General features: G+C 39.0%; 1 protein-coding gene across 8 annotated transcripts in view; it reads left to right on the top strand.

The window, feature by feature from the left end:
• INPP4B (inositol polyphosphate-4-phosphatase type II B) overlaps positions 1–12,410 on the top strand; it is an 851,608-nt gene that overhangs the window by 651,054 nt on the left and 188,144 nt on the right. For all 8 annotated transcript variants that reach the window (XM_077476952.1, XM_077476955.1, XM_077476953.1 and 5 more), the window contains one exon: positions 4,027–4,135. In XM_077476952.1, the coding sequence (XP_077333078.1) occupies positions 4,027–4,135 (109 nt within the window). The remainder of the gene's footprint in view (positions 1–4,026; positions 4,136–12,410) is intronic.

Here is a 12,410-nt window from a genome sequence, read left to right as displayed (position 1 = left end):
ATTACCAGTTTTGGGGCATCAAACTGATGGATATTTTATATAGATGCACAGGTGCATTTGTGGGCTAGGGTAGAGTGACCCACCCTCTATATTTGTTTATTCTCCGAGTGGTATCAATATTTTCTATATAGAGATTGGTTAAAGAATTACAAGGGATAAAAGGGTTTACCATTGGTTGTGCTCTCAACCAAACTGTCCATCCTATGGCTGGTGTTATAACTGATCACATGTCCAGCACATGCGATTGGCCGGAAGCCACGATGTCGTCACTCCCACGCATGTGCGTGGTAACTGCACACTCAACTTCAGTTTGTGTCAGTGCGCATGTGCCGATGATGTCGGCACATGCAAATACAGGGGATATCTCCTAAACCTTGCAGGTTTAGGAGATATCCTGGGTAGGTACAGGTAAGCCTTATTATAGGCTTACCTGTAGCATAACGTGGTCTGTAAGGGTTTACAACCACTTTAAACATCTAATGAAATATTTCCTGAAATACAGAGAATAATGGTCTTGAGGCATAGGCAGCGTAGAAGAGAATGAAGAGTCAGAGATCTGATTTCTTCTGTCTCAATATTGTACATAGGAGGTATAGAACTTTGCAGTGGCTAAATGATTAGCACTTCTGCCTAGCAGCACTGGGGTCATCGGTTCAAATCCCAACCAGAGCACGATCTGCCTGGAGTGTGCATGTTCTCTCTGTGCCAATGTGGGTTTCCTCTGAGTATTCAGATTTTCTCCCACACTCCAAAGACATGCTGGTAGGTTAATTGGCTCCTGTCTAAATTGGTCCTAGTATGTGTATGAATTTGAGTTAGGGACCTTAGATTGTAAGCACCTTCAGGGCAGGGACTCATGTAAATGTACAATATATATGTAAAGTGCTGCATAAATTGACGGCGCTGTGTAATTACCTGAAATAAATAAACTTCCTGTTCACTTTATAGAGCTGGCTTTTGGGATTAATCTAATTGTATTATATGTGGACAAACCCTGGGGGATTTTATATGTCCTATTTGGACATTTCTGAAGTTGGTATCATATTGGAAAGATGGTATTCAAGATGTTAATGCTGTTTTACCAAATGTAATGCAGAATCCTTACATCTGTATTTTGGGGTATCTAGAGCATCTAGAAAAGCAAATTAATCTGAGAAGTTAATATGAGAATGGGACCAAATAGAACATTGTTTCTAGCTAGAAAATCGATTGTGCAAAAGCAGATTTTGCCACATCCACTGACAGTGGTGGAATGAATATCGGTAGTCAATTTAAAATTGAGATTCAAGACAGTTGACTTTTCAGCAAGGATGAGCTCTAAAATTCTAAATATTTGTGCAAAATGGCTTCAGGTACCTAGTCTGGTGCTGAATTGGTGAATATTAAAGATTTTCTGGACTAGAGAGATAGAATATTTTAGAATGTGTAATGTTTTAAATATGTAAGGTTGTGTTTAGTTTTTGCTTTATCGATGTGGTCTGTTTTGTATAGGCAGTCCACGGGTTGCAAACAAGATAGGGTCTGTAGGTTTGTTTTAAGTTGAATTAGTTTGTAAGTCAGAACAGGTACATTTTTTGAGTGTAGCTACAGCCAAAAAAATATTTTTTACATTTTCTGGATAGCATAGGGAAGGGTTAACACCCCTGTAACATTTGTTTTGCTGTCTGTGCTCCTGTTGATAAGATTTCACCTCACTTTCTGTCCCTATGACAATAGGATTTTGAACATTTTGGGTTGTTGTGGAAACAGGGATTGGTGATAAAGCTTCAGTGGAGATACCTTTTTCCATAATAACTCTTATGCCCCCTACACACGGTCAGAATTTTGGTCGGAAAAAGCTCTGATGGTTTTTCCGACAGAATTCTGATGGGATTTTGCTCAAGCTGTCTTGCATACACACGGTCACACCAAATTCTACCTGTCAATAATGCAGTGACGTACAACATGCACGACGGGACTAGAAAAAGGAAGTTCAATAGCCAGTAGCCAATAGCTTCTGTCTCGTAGTTGAATCTGAGAATGCGTGAGTTTTTGCTCGTCGGAATTGCATACACACGATCAGAATTTCCGTCGGAAAAATTGAGAACCTGCTCTCAATCTTTTGCTGGCAGAAATTCTGCCAGCAAAATTCTGATGGAGCTTACACATGGTCGCATTTTCTGACAAAAAGGTCTCATCGGTCTTTTGCTGGCCGAAATTCCGACTGTGTCTACGTGGCATCACAGGAGTGAAGTTCCCTTCCTAAGGGTCTTCTTTTGTTTGTAAGTAGGAGTCATTTGTAAGTCGAATGTTTGTAACCTGGTGACCACCTGTATTGTGATACTTTTCTATGGTATTGGTGTTAGCTTGAAAAAATTACATTTTCACTACATAAAATATGATAAAAAAGCCATGTAACCAAATTGCTAAGGTTCTTAGCTGTCTCCTTGGACCTCTCTGTACTTTGGACTGAATACGGAAAATGATCTTTGTAATTCTAGGATTCTAGATATACATTGAAGTTTGCGAGATGTTCAACCATGTATCTAGTACATCTATAGCCAAATAAAGTTAAGCACAGTTGCAGAGTTTTTTTAGTTTGTGTAGCTGCATTCAAATTATAGGGCTTACGGACTGTCCAGATCAGAATATTTCTGCAACATGCAAAACCAGGTGTTTCTGAACATCTGTGGACAGGAAGCCTGTACAAATCAAGGACAGGCTGACACTGTCCATGGTTATTCACATGTAATCAAACATGGAGCAAATTACCTGCATTTAAGGGATAAATGTATGCCCCTGGATGTGAACTGTCTCTGAACAGCGTGCACATTCTTCATTAACCACAGCTTATCACTCCAGGTAGGATTACATGCTAACAGCTATGGACAGTTGTGGACAATATCAGCCTGTTATTGATTTATACAGGGCTCTTCACAACTTATTGGAAAAACCTGGCCGTATCGGCCACAGACATAGCGCTGATCTGGGTGGTGTGTGACCCTAGTTAACTGATGCAGGAGACAAAATGATTAACCACACTCCAATGATAAGTAAAATTGCTTTATTGGTATAAAAACATCCAACATGAAAAACCATTGAGGTTACAGCATCATGACAGCACAGAGGGGAACATGATTGACACGTTTCACAAGTTTCTTCGCTTAGTCAAAACTTAGCCTTATGACTAAGCAAAGAAATTTGTGAAGCGCCTCAACCATGCTCCCCTCTGTGCTGTCATGATGCTGTAACCTTGATGGTTTTTCATGCTGGATGTTTTTATACCAATAAAGCAATTTTCCTTATCCTTGGAGTGCTGTCAATCATTTTGTCTACTGCATCAGTTACCCAGATCACGGACTAGACCTGCACCTAATAATTAAGAAAAGTATTACCATCACCTGGAGTGGTGTGGTGTGTGGCCCTAATCATCCATATACAGGACTCTTATAGGTGTGATCAGTTGTGTTACAGAATTTTACAAGGGGTTAATCTTGCTTTTTAATAAAAGTAAGATTCTTGTTATTGCTAAATGATCTTGTCAAGGTCACAGTACTAATATTGTATCTAAAAGTTTGTATGCAAACCAAAGTTTTTAGTTTGCTTAAGCAAAACTTTTATTGCTGTATTTTAAGTTTTCCCATTTTAGGATTTTGCTGCCTGTCTCAGCATCTTGCTTTTCTGAAAGACCAAAGGCAGTCTTGTACATAATGACAAATATGCACACTTAGCAATGTCTCATTTACATTTAATTAATGCATAATTCAAACATTTCTTTACTAACTGGGCAAACTATAACATATTGTTTCACTCCGTGATGCAAAATAAAGATGTAACTAGGGATCTGGTGACTATTAAAATCTAGTTAGACATACTTTCAGCAGAAGATTAACTAGCTATCTCCCAACTTTCAGGCCCTGCTGGCTCTGGTTAATTAATCACTTGATGGTAATATAGATGCACTCTCTCTATTTCATTGACTAAGGACTTATTCTTTGTTTGCCTGGCTGTGCTCAGAATAAGTGCTTATATGTTTTTTTCCTCCAGATGCCCTCTATGATGTCATTACCACTGGAGCCCCAGCAGCACATTCTCAGGGATTTAAGAGTGGCGGCCTCAGGAGACTTCTCACTAGGTTTGAGACAGAAAAGCGAAAGTAAGTAATTCGAAGTTAGAATTCATTAAACTGCACAGTTTATAGAGCAAATGCAAAATTTTGCTTATAGTTCCACATTTTTTATGTTACTTTCTGATCATCCACTGACTGTGCAAATATGTTTTAGCAGTTTAGTCGGTCGGGTACAAGTTGTTTACTAGAAGCAAATATCTGAAATCTATTAGGTTAACCTTGTTTTTTATGATACATAAAAAGCTTAAAAGTAAGTACCAGGCTTTGACTTTTATTATGCATTTTAGAGAGTGGATTTGTCTTTGAATTTTTTCTGTGGTCTTCAGAAGTTTGTGTATGTTTTTTTAGAAATTGTGAATTTGCAGGAGATTCTGGGAAAACAGCTGGCCTCACATGTTATGATCTGATTGTACAGTTACTATACAGTCATCTTTAATCTGATTGTACCATCCACTTAAATCTGCTAAGAACTATGTACTTCAAGGTTCTGTCTGATTTGATTCAAATGTAATGTATTTATTTGGTAGATTTGGTAAATCCTGAAGCAGATTGTATAGAGACTGTAAAATCAGATTGAAATGTTTGTGGCCATTTTTTAGATTTAGCAACACATATGTAAAGTTAGTGCCTATGTAAATGTTCAATTTAATTTATATCCAGCCAGTTAGGCCTTCATCCAACATAGCGTTCGGAGATGAGGAAGATTTCTAAAAAGGGTTGAACTTGATGTAGCTGCCCCTATATAGAACTCAAAGATAACACATGACCAGCAACAATACTCAAGTGTGGCACTGAAATTAGGTTTAACTGTTAAGGCCCCATCTTTTATCATCTACTTTTGGTGATCTTCATGCCTTCTGTAGCCTGTAGCCTTTTCTTGGCTGACAGAAGTGGATTCTGGCACGGTCTTCGGTTGCTATAGCCCACCCTCGTCAAGCTTTTGTGTTTAGAGATGACCTTTTGCACTTGCAAAGAATTGTACTCTAAGAAGTTGTGAACCCATCAATTTGAATAAGTCTGGCTATTTTCCCCTGATCTCTCTCATTAGCAAGGCGTTTACTACACAGACCTGCCATTTAATGTACAGGTTTTGTTTTTGTTTCTCTGAAAACCGTAGAGGACTTAGCAGTTCATAAGATGAGATTTGTTTTATGTGCTGCAGGCCACTGACATACCTCCCAACTTTTTGAGATGGGAACAAGGGAGACCTATTAGCAAAAGTATGTAGGCATAGGACACACCCCTGCCATGCCCCCTTAAAGGTAAATGATACAAAAAAAATTATTAGTTAAACCCTCAAGTTCATTATTTTACCACTTCTATTCCTTTATACTGGCTTTTGAAATTTACAAATGAAGCAATTTGGAAATTGGATGAAAAGTTTAGCACTGGAAAATCCTTTTTGATAAAATAAAATGCATTTTTATATATAACTATATAGATCAGACCAAAATGAGGGACAAATGAGGAAGACAAAGGGACTCCAAATCAAGGACAGCCCCTCGAAAGCAGGGACAGTTGGGTTTATAATCTTAGGCCCCATGCACCGTGCAAGCAGCCCCACTGCTGACAGCCTTTTAGACTGTATAAAAAGCTGACAGCTGCGGCAGCTGGATGTGGATGGATAGTGTACAAAGTGGTACTAATGTTTAGGGCAGATTGCACCCAGGAATGACTGCCTGAAATGCAAGAAGTCTGCAGCAACCGCCTCATAGAGTTTATAGTAATATTAATTATTTTCTTTATTTATTTTTAAATAACAAACATGTTATAATTGCTTGCTTTGTGCAGTGGTTTTGCACAGAGCAACTCCAATCCTTTTTTTTTCGGGTCCCCCGCCAGTGCTCCTGGCTCCTCTCTCTCAAGCAGTGCCCCCAGAGAAAGCCATTGTGTGCTTGCTCCTAAGCCGCTGCTGCATGCGTCCATAAGACACACAGGGCCATGGCCCCCCTGCTCTCTCTTCATTGGCTCACTGGTTGTGATGGAGAGCAGTGGGAGCCAATAGGCACCAGCTCCTGTCTCAGCCAATGAGGAGGAAGACCGAAAACATCACTGGATTGGAGGGGGCTCAGGTAAACTTTTAGAACCACTTTATCAGGCTTCTAGCAGAGTAGGTTGGATTGTGCACTTGTGCCTTTTGCCCACACCTAAATGCCCAGTGTGCATGGGGCCTAACAGACTTCTAGGAGCAATGTGACACCCAGTGCCCAAGAAGCCTTATTCATTCTGTGAAACATATAGGGTTTTAAGATTTTTGAATGCTGCAAGCATCCATAAAAACTCACCATCCTTTATAAAAATGATTTTACATACTTGATCAACTATTGGATCAAGTAGTCAGATGTAGACTTTCAGATTCCATCTGCCAGGTGGTTATCTGATTGATATTTTAAGTATGATTGTTGGTCCATTGTGCTCTAAACAGCATTTTAGCCTCAGCTCATTGTACCAGTTCCTATGGAGGCTTGTGGTTTTCAGGAAAGAAGAGTTCACAAACACATATTGCACATCCACAAACCTCCCTGGCAGCAGTAGTGTGTTGGAACTGAAGTCCCACTAATGCTTGGCGATGGGTTGCCTACCTAGGAGTGGTTAACTGCCCCAAAAATCATAGATGGATAAAACGCTTTTTATTGATATATCACAATGATAGGGTGGTATTGTTTTGGGCAGCATTCCTACTAAATATATTTTTGTTAAGCTATCATGTATAAAGTAATTTGATTTGTAGTAACTCAAGCCGCCATGCTTTTTAAAACATACTGCACAATCTTTTGAGTTAAATGTAACCTCAAAGGCTTTGGATTTTTTCACAACGTGCCGCAGCTTCATTTAAAAACAGCACTTTCTCTCTGTATTTTGCCAGAGTTGCAGTTTGAACACGCTCTAATACTTTAGTAATGATATTGTATATCACTGTGCAACTGTAATGGCTCTGTTCACATCATGCTGCAGTGTGATATACAGTGAGATCACTGTGATATACAGGACAATCTGTGCTCCCTATGAGATCTCGATAAATATATTGTGCATCATTTTTTCATGTGATGGAAACATTGGCATACTGATACTAAACTTCAAGAAAACAACACTGTTTTTGCATGCAATTGTTTTTTTTTTTTCTATGTGAGAATTACAGACAACCTTTAAACAGAACTTCAAACAAACAGACAAATACACAGATGAAATATATAAATCTACTGTACATGGCAGCTATTTTACCTGCCAAAATGATGTGCATTTCTGTCCATCCGGTCCTGGGTTTTATACAGCTATGCCACACATCATAGCCCAGGAGGGCAGGGGACCTGCTTTACAATATGTATTTATAAATCCTTTGACTTGCCAAAATATGTATAATTTCATTAAGCCCCTATTGTGGTTTAAATACTCCTACCACCCAGCATAACCAGAAAGGTAACACCGTAGGTCCCTCTTACAGCTTTTTATGTCACCTGTTTACCCTGGGGACTATTAGGACATTATCACACTATGGTAGTCCTCCCCATGCAGTTGCCTAACACCCTACCATCCAGCTCCCAGTGCCTGAAAACTTGTTGGATAGACAGAATTGTGCTATACAGAAGAGCTCACTGCATCACCATCCTCTTCTTAGATGGATTTCTGCTGTATAGTGGCTTATGGCAAGACACATTTAAGGCAGTATTACTGAAAGTATTTGATAAAAGTTATTTTAGGAGTGCATAATCATTGTTATTTAAAAGTAAAATGTATATTTTTGTACTTCGCTCCACGTTCGTATAATCATGGGTTTGTAATATGGGTTTATGGTTCTCTGATTTTCTTTTTAGGGAACACAGAGCACCGCTATGATTAAACCCAGTTATTTATACGATCTTAGTACCGCACAAAGCCTTTGGGAGCAGCTCCGCTATTGACTCCATTTTACCTTAGCAAGAAGATCAATTTAACAGTACAGACTGTTTACAGGCAGAAATGTGCTGGGAATTAGTAGACTAATGCTTGCCCATTTTACTGAGCAATTACGGGAAAATAGATCAAATAATCCCCGCATGTAGACTGGGTCTAATTTCTCTTTAATTAAGACATTCTCAAGAAGTTATGGCTTCTTTTTATAGCATTAACATATGTTTAATCAGTTTTGGCAAATAAACTTTTCACTGAAACTTACATGGAGAATAAAAAAATGTGCAGTTGTTAAAGAAAAAGAAAAGAACTGGAGAGCTTTATTATGTACTGTGGGTTACGATTTGCTTTCTAATGTAGAAGTTTGCAACAAACCAGCTTTCTATATCGCGTGATTATGGTGGGGCTCATGTCAAGGTTTACAGACTACTCATTTTTTGTCAGGCCTGGGCTAAGTCAAATAATAATAATAATAATAATCAGGGTATAGCAATTCTTTGAATGGGATAAGTCTGGTAGCACACTTTTGATGAATAGTATACATAGATTTACCTGAACATAACTTTATCCACTGTACAAATGCATTTACAAACTCCAATTTTTCTGAAAAAAAAAATCCCCCCATGGGAACTAAAGATATTGTAAGGAATTTAGAATACATTTAAGGGAACTTAAAACTTTTCTGCCAGTAGATTCCTTAAAGCTAACTCCAGTATGAAGGCAAGCCAACTCCGGGACTCATCTCTAGAAGTTTTTTAAACCCTTCCCCTCAATAGTACACATAGATGCAGCCGTACTGAACTGGGCTTTTTTTACATGGAGCTGCATATATGCGTACTTCTGTTTGTGCTGCATGCTCCTAATACAGAGACTGGGCTCTCACCAACAATCTGGATCCGGGACCCCTGGTTCCGGGTCACCTGATCACTGTAATAGCCTCTCATTGGCTATTATAGTGATCAGTCCCTGTGCAGCCCACACCTGCATTTACTTCCTCTTCTGAATGGAGAGTAAGTTACATTGTATCTTCCTCTCCTTGCAGGAGAGGAAGCTGTAAGCAAACCGAAGTGTGTGGGGGGAAAAAAAAAATAGCTAGATCAAGGTTAGTTCTACAGTAGGTCAGCACCAGGGTTAATGTTAAGGTCGGGGTCAAAGCATATTTTTGATAGTTTTTTTTTTTAAAGCATTCTTTAAATTAGTGTGAGTGTCAGTGTGTTTTAGGTAGGATAAAAGAAAAAAGAAAAATGTGCACCATTGTTTCTGGACAATACTATGGGTACAAACAACAAATGAAATACACATGTGTGATATTGCTTCGATCAGCAGGAGAAGGAGAATTTTTTTTTTGGGTTGTCCTTTGATAGTAAATTATGATAATAGCAAGAAATATACAGCTAATTTTAAAAAAAGAAAACATTTTTTATACTAATTTGGGCCAGGTTTGCTTTGATATAACAAATCAGAAGATATCAGTTACCATTTACCACCATAGGAAAGCTCAATTTGTCCTGAAAAAAAAAGGTATAATTCATCTGGATACACAAGGTAGTTGTCATATGTACAGATTTACTAACACATGTCATAGTTGCAAAATTGTGTTCAGGCATTAACATTTGTTTTACTTTTAGTTACTAAGGGGTTAAAGCTCCCGGAAGACAGCTACCTTTGGGGAGCCTGATGCTGGACCTTTTGGTCTCAACATCTTCAACAGTAGAGTTGATGTAGCTGCTATACCTGCCCCTCCCCTCCCCCTGCCCAATCACAGACGCCTTTGTACTATGTGAACTCATTGACAAAATACAAAGTGGTGGATTTTCTAAAGGCAAATAGACAGTGCACTGCTCTATGTGCTTTTCTCCTCTCACAGCCTTCAGTGTATCCTACAGCAGAGCCCAAAAACTTGTCAGATATAAGTAAAGAGGGATAAGTCCAGGAGGTGTCATGCATTCCAGGAATTCATCTTTAAGAACTACTTGTGCCTAGTTAAGGCATGCATTCGCACCAGTGTCAGTAACATTACTGACACGTGCTACAAATTAAGTTAATTATTACTACTGCCACTTTAAGAATCTGTTACTATGTCAGTAACAAATTCGTAAAGAATAACCCTCAGTTCTCACAATAGGAAACTGTCAGTAATGAAGGCCAACTCTGAGGTGACATACAAATGTACGCAGAGCATATAATGCCTGTGCTGGGAAGCTGTCATGAATGTGACCACTTCCTGCACAGAGCTGTATCCTCTGCCCCATTTAGCTGCTGGCTGGGAGATTCCCTGGCCGAAAGCTAAATGTAAATGGGGATACAGGTGATGTTATTGTCCATTTTAAGTCAATGACGTGGGCAGATGCTGTTGGGGAACTCTAACTTTTGTTGACTGCACATGGCAGTGGGTGGATTCAAAGGTTGCTATTGGGCTGAATATGAGCTATGGATTCACACACTCACCTGCACTGTCAGTCAAAATTAAAGCGGGCCTGATGGGAAACTAGCCTCTCAGTCCCCCTCTCAGTCTCCATCATGCTCCACTAAATCTAGAACTAAAACTCCTCGGCCATGCACTTATCAGTGTCATGGGCAAAGTGGCCAGGGATTAGATTCATGTGCCTATCTACAGAATCAGATGTAGGCACTGAATTCTAAAGGGTGTCTATGAAATGTATGAACTCCCCAGTTGAGTCTTGCCAGGACATTTTTTCTAAATTAAATCTACAAGCAGGAGGGATTTTCCCCCATCATATTCATCTAATCAGTCTGTGTTCAGTGAAAAAAAGCAGCAAAAATATTGCTCTGGGAAGAGCAAGAGGACATCCTGTACACAGCGGGGAAGATTTACTAAATGAATAGAGTGTGTTCACATTGCTAAGTACTAAAAATTTGTGTTAAGTATTCGTTGCAAAGGAAATTTCATTTGACTTCATCTTATTTACTAAAGATAAAAGAAAATTAAATCTGCAAAGTAAAAATTCACCTTGCAACATGAATATGCTTTGCTCCTTTAGTAAATAAATCCCAGTGTGCAGAATACCCCCAAACTGCCATGGTTGCACAGAGGCAGCATATTTTGTTGCCAATTTTTGAACTTTATCGTTATTGGTTGATTAAAATGGAAAGGTTATTACATTTAAATGCAAAATTGTTTATAGCATTTTTGTATGAAAACATGGAAACAAGTTAGAATAAGAACAACGTACTCTCACTCTGTAATGAGATTCTTAAAAAATGACCTGCCTGCTAACAAATCGCTGTAGCCTGTAAGGCATAGCTCCTCTGAACATACAGTATCTATAACTCATATGGAGATTCTATGCATAATATTTCTCATCAGAGCAAGTAATATAGCGAGTTTAGATAACTGTTTGGTAGACCTTCTAGTCTCCTAAGGAACTGACAACTTGAAGACAACAATATATTCTTACTATGTGTAGGTTAACATATGAACACTTTCTTGGATGCCGGTGACAAATAATTACAGTTTTATATCCTCATAATGAATGATGTTGGGACATCATTGACTTTAAAACTAGAAAAATTGATATCAAAGGGGTTGTAATCCATTGTGTTTTTTCACCTTAATGCATCCTATGTATTAAGGTGAACAAACTTCTGACACTCCCTGGACCCCTAGCCCCCCCCCCCCCCAGTTTTATGCACCTAAGCCCGTTAGTTCCCTCAGCAGAGACGTGCTCTTCTTCTCTGCCCATTGTCTCGGCTCTTGATTGGATAGATTGATAGCAGCTTAGCCACTGTCAATCAAATCCAATGATGTGGGCGCCGGGGGCGGGGCCGAGTCCTGCATTTTGCGTGAATGTACACAGATACAGGACTCAGGAACGTGCCCGCACGGGTGTCCACCTTAGGAGAGCCTTCTCCAACGTGGTCATTCGATGAGGGGAGGAGCTACCAGTGCTGCCGGTGGACCATAGAAGTCAAGGATTGGGGCCACTCTGACATGTTGTTAAACAAAAAAGAGAGTTTATATCCCCTTTAATCTCATCCTACATGACATTTGTTATTATTAGGTTTCTAACATTGGTCTTGGCCTAAGGTGGAAATATTTTATTGTGCAACTGAATTCTCTCTTTCAAGACAAGTCCACCTTTTGTAAAAATATTCTATTCACCCATTATGATTTAAATAAAAAATTTGCATTTTTACATTGGAGCCTGATCATCATCGCACCTCTAATCACTGGAACAATGCATGGACTCCTACAGCCACTGGTCCATACCAAGGTAAAGACCTTGGGATACAGGGCTGCAGGACGTATCAATGGACTCTGAGTGGGGAGACATTACCATTCTTGAATTCCATTAAAAGCTGAATTCATATTACATTTGTCTTACATATGTGATCCTTTTTTTTTTTTTTTTTATGTTTACTCAATAAAAAACATATTGCAACTAAAAAAACA

This window comes from Lithobates pipiens, unplaced genomic scaffold (genome assembly GCF_037356315.1).
Source record: "Lithobates pipiens isolate NorthernLeopardFrog02 unplaced genomic scaffold, aLitPip1_a1.2 Scaffold_13, whole genome shotgun sequence".
Lineage (NCBI taxonomy): Eukaryota > Metazoa > Chordata > Amphibia > Anura > Ranidae > Lithobates > Lithobates pipiens.
This window is presented reverse-complemented; position numbering and strand designations above follow the sequence as displayed.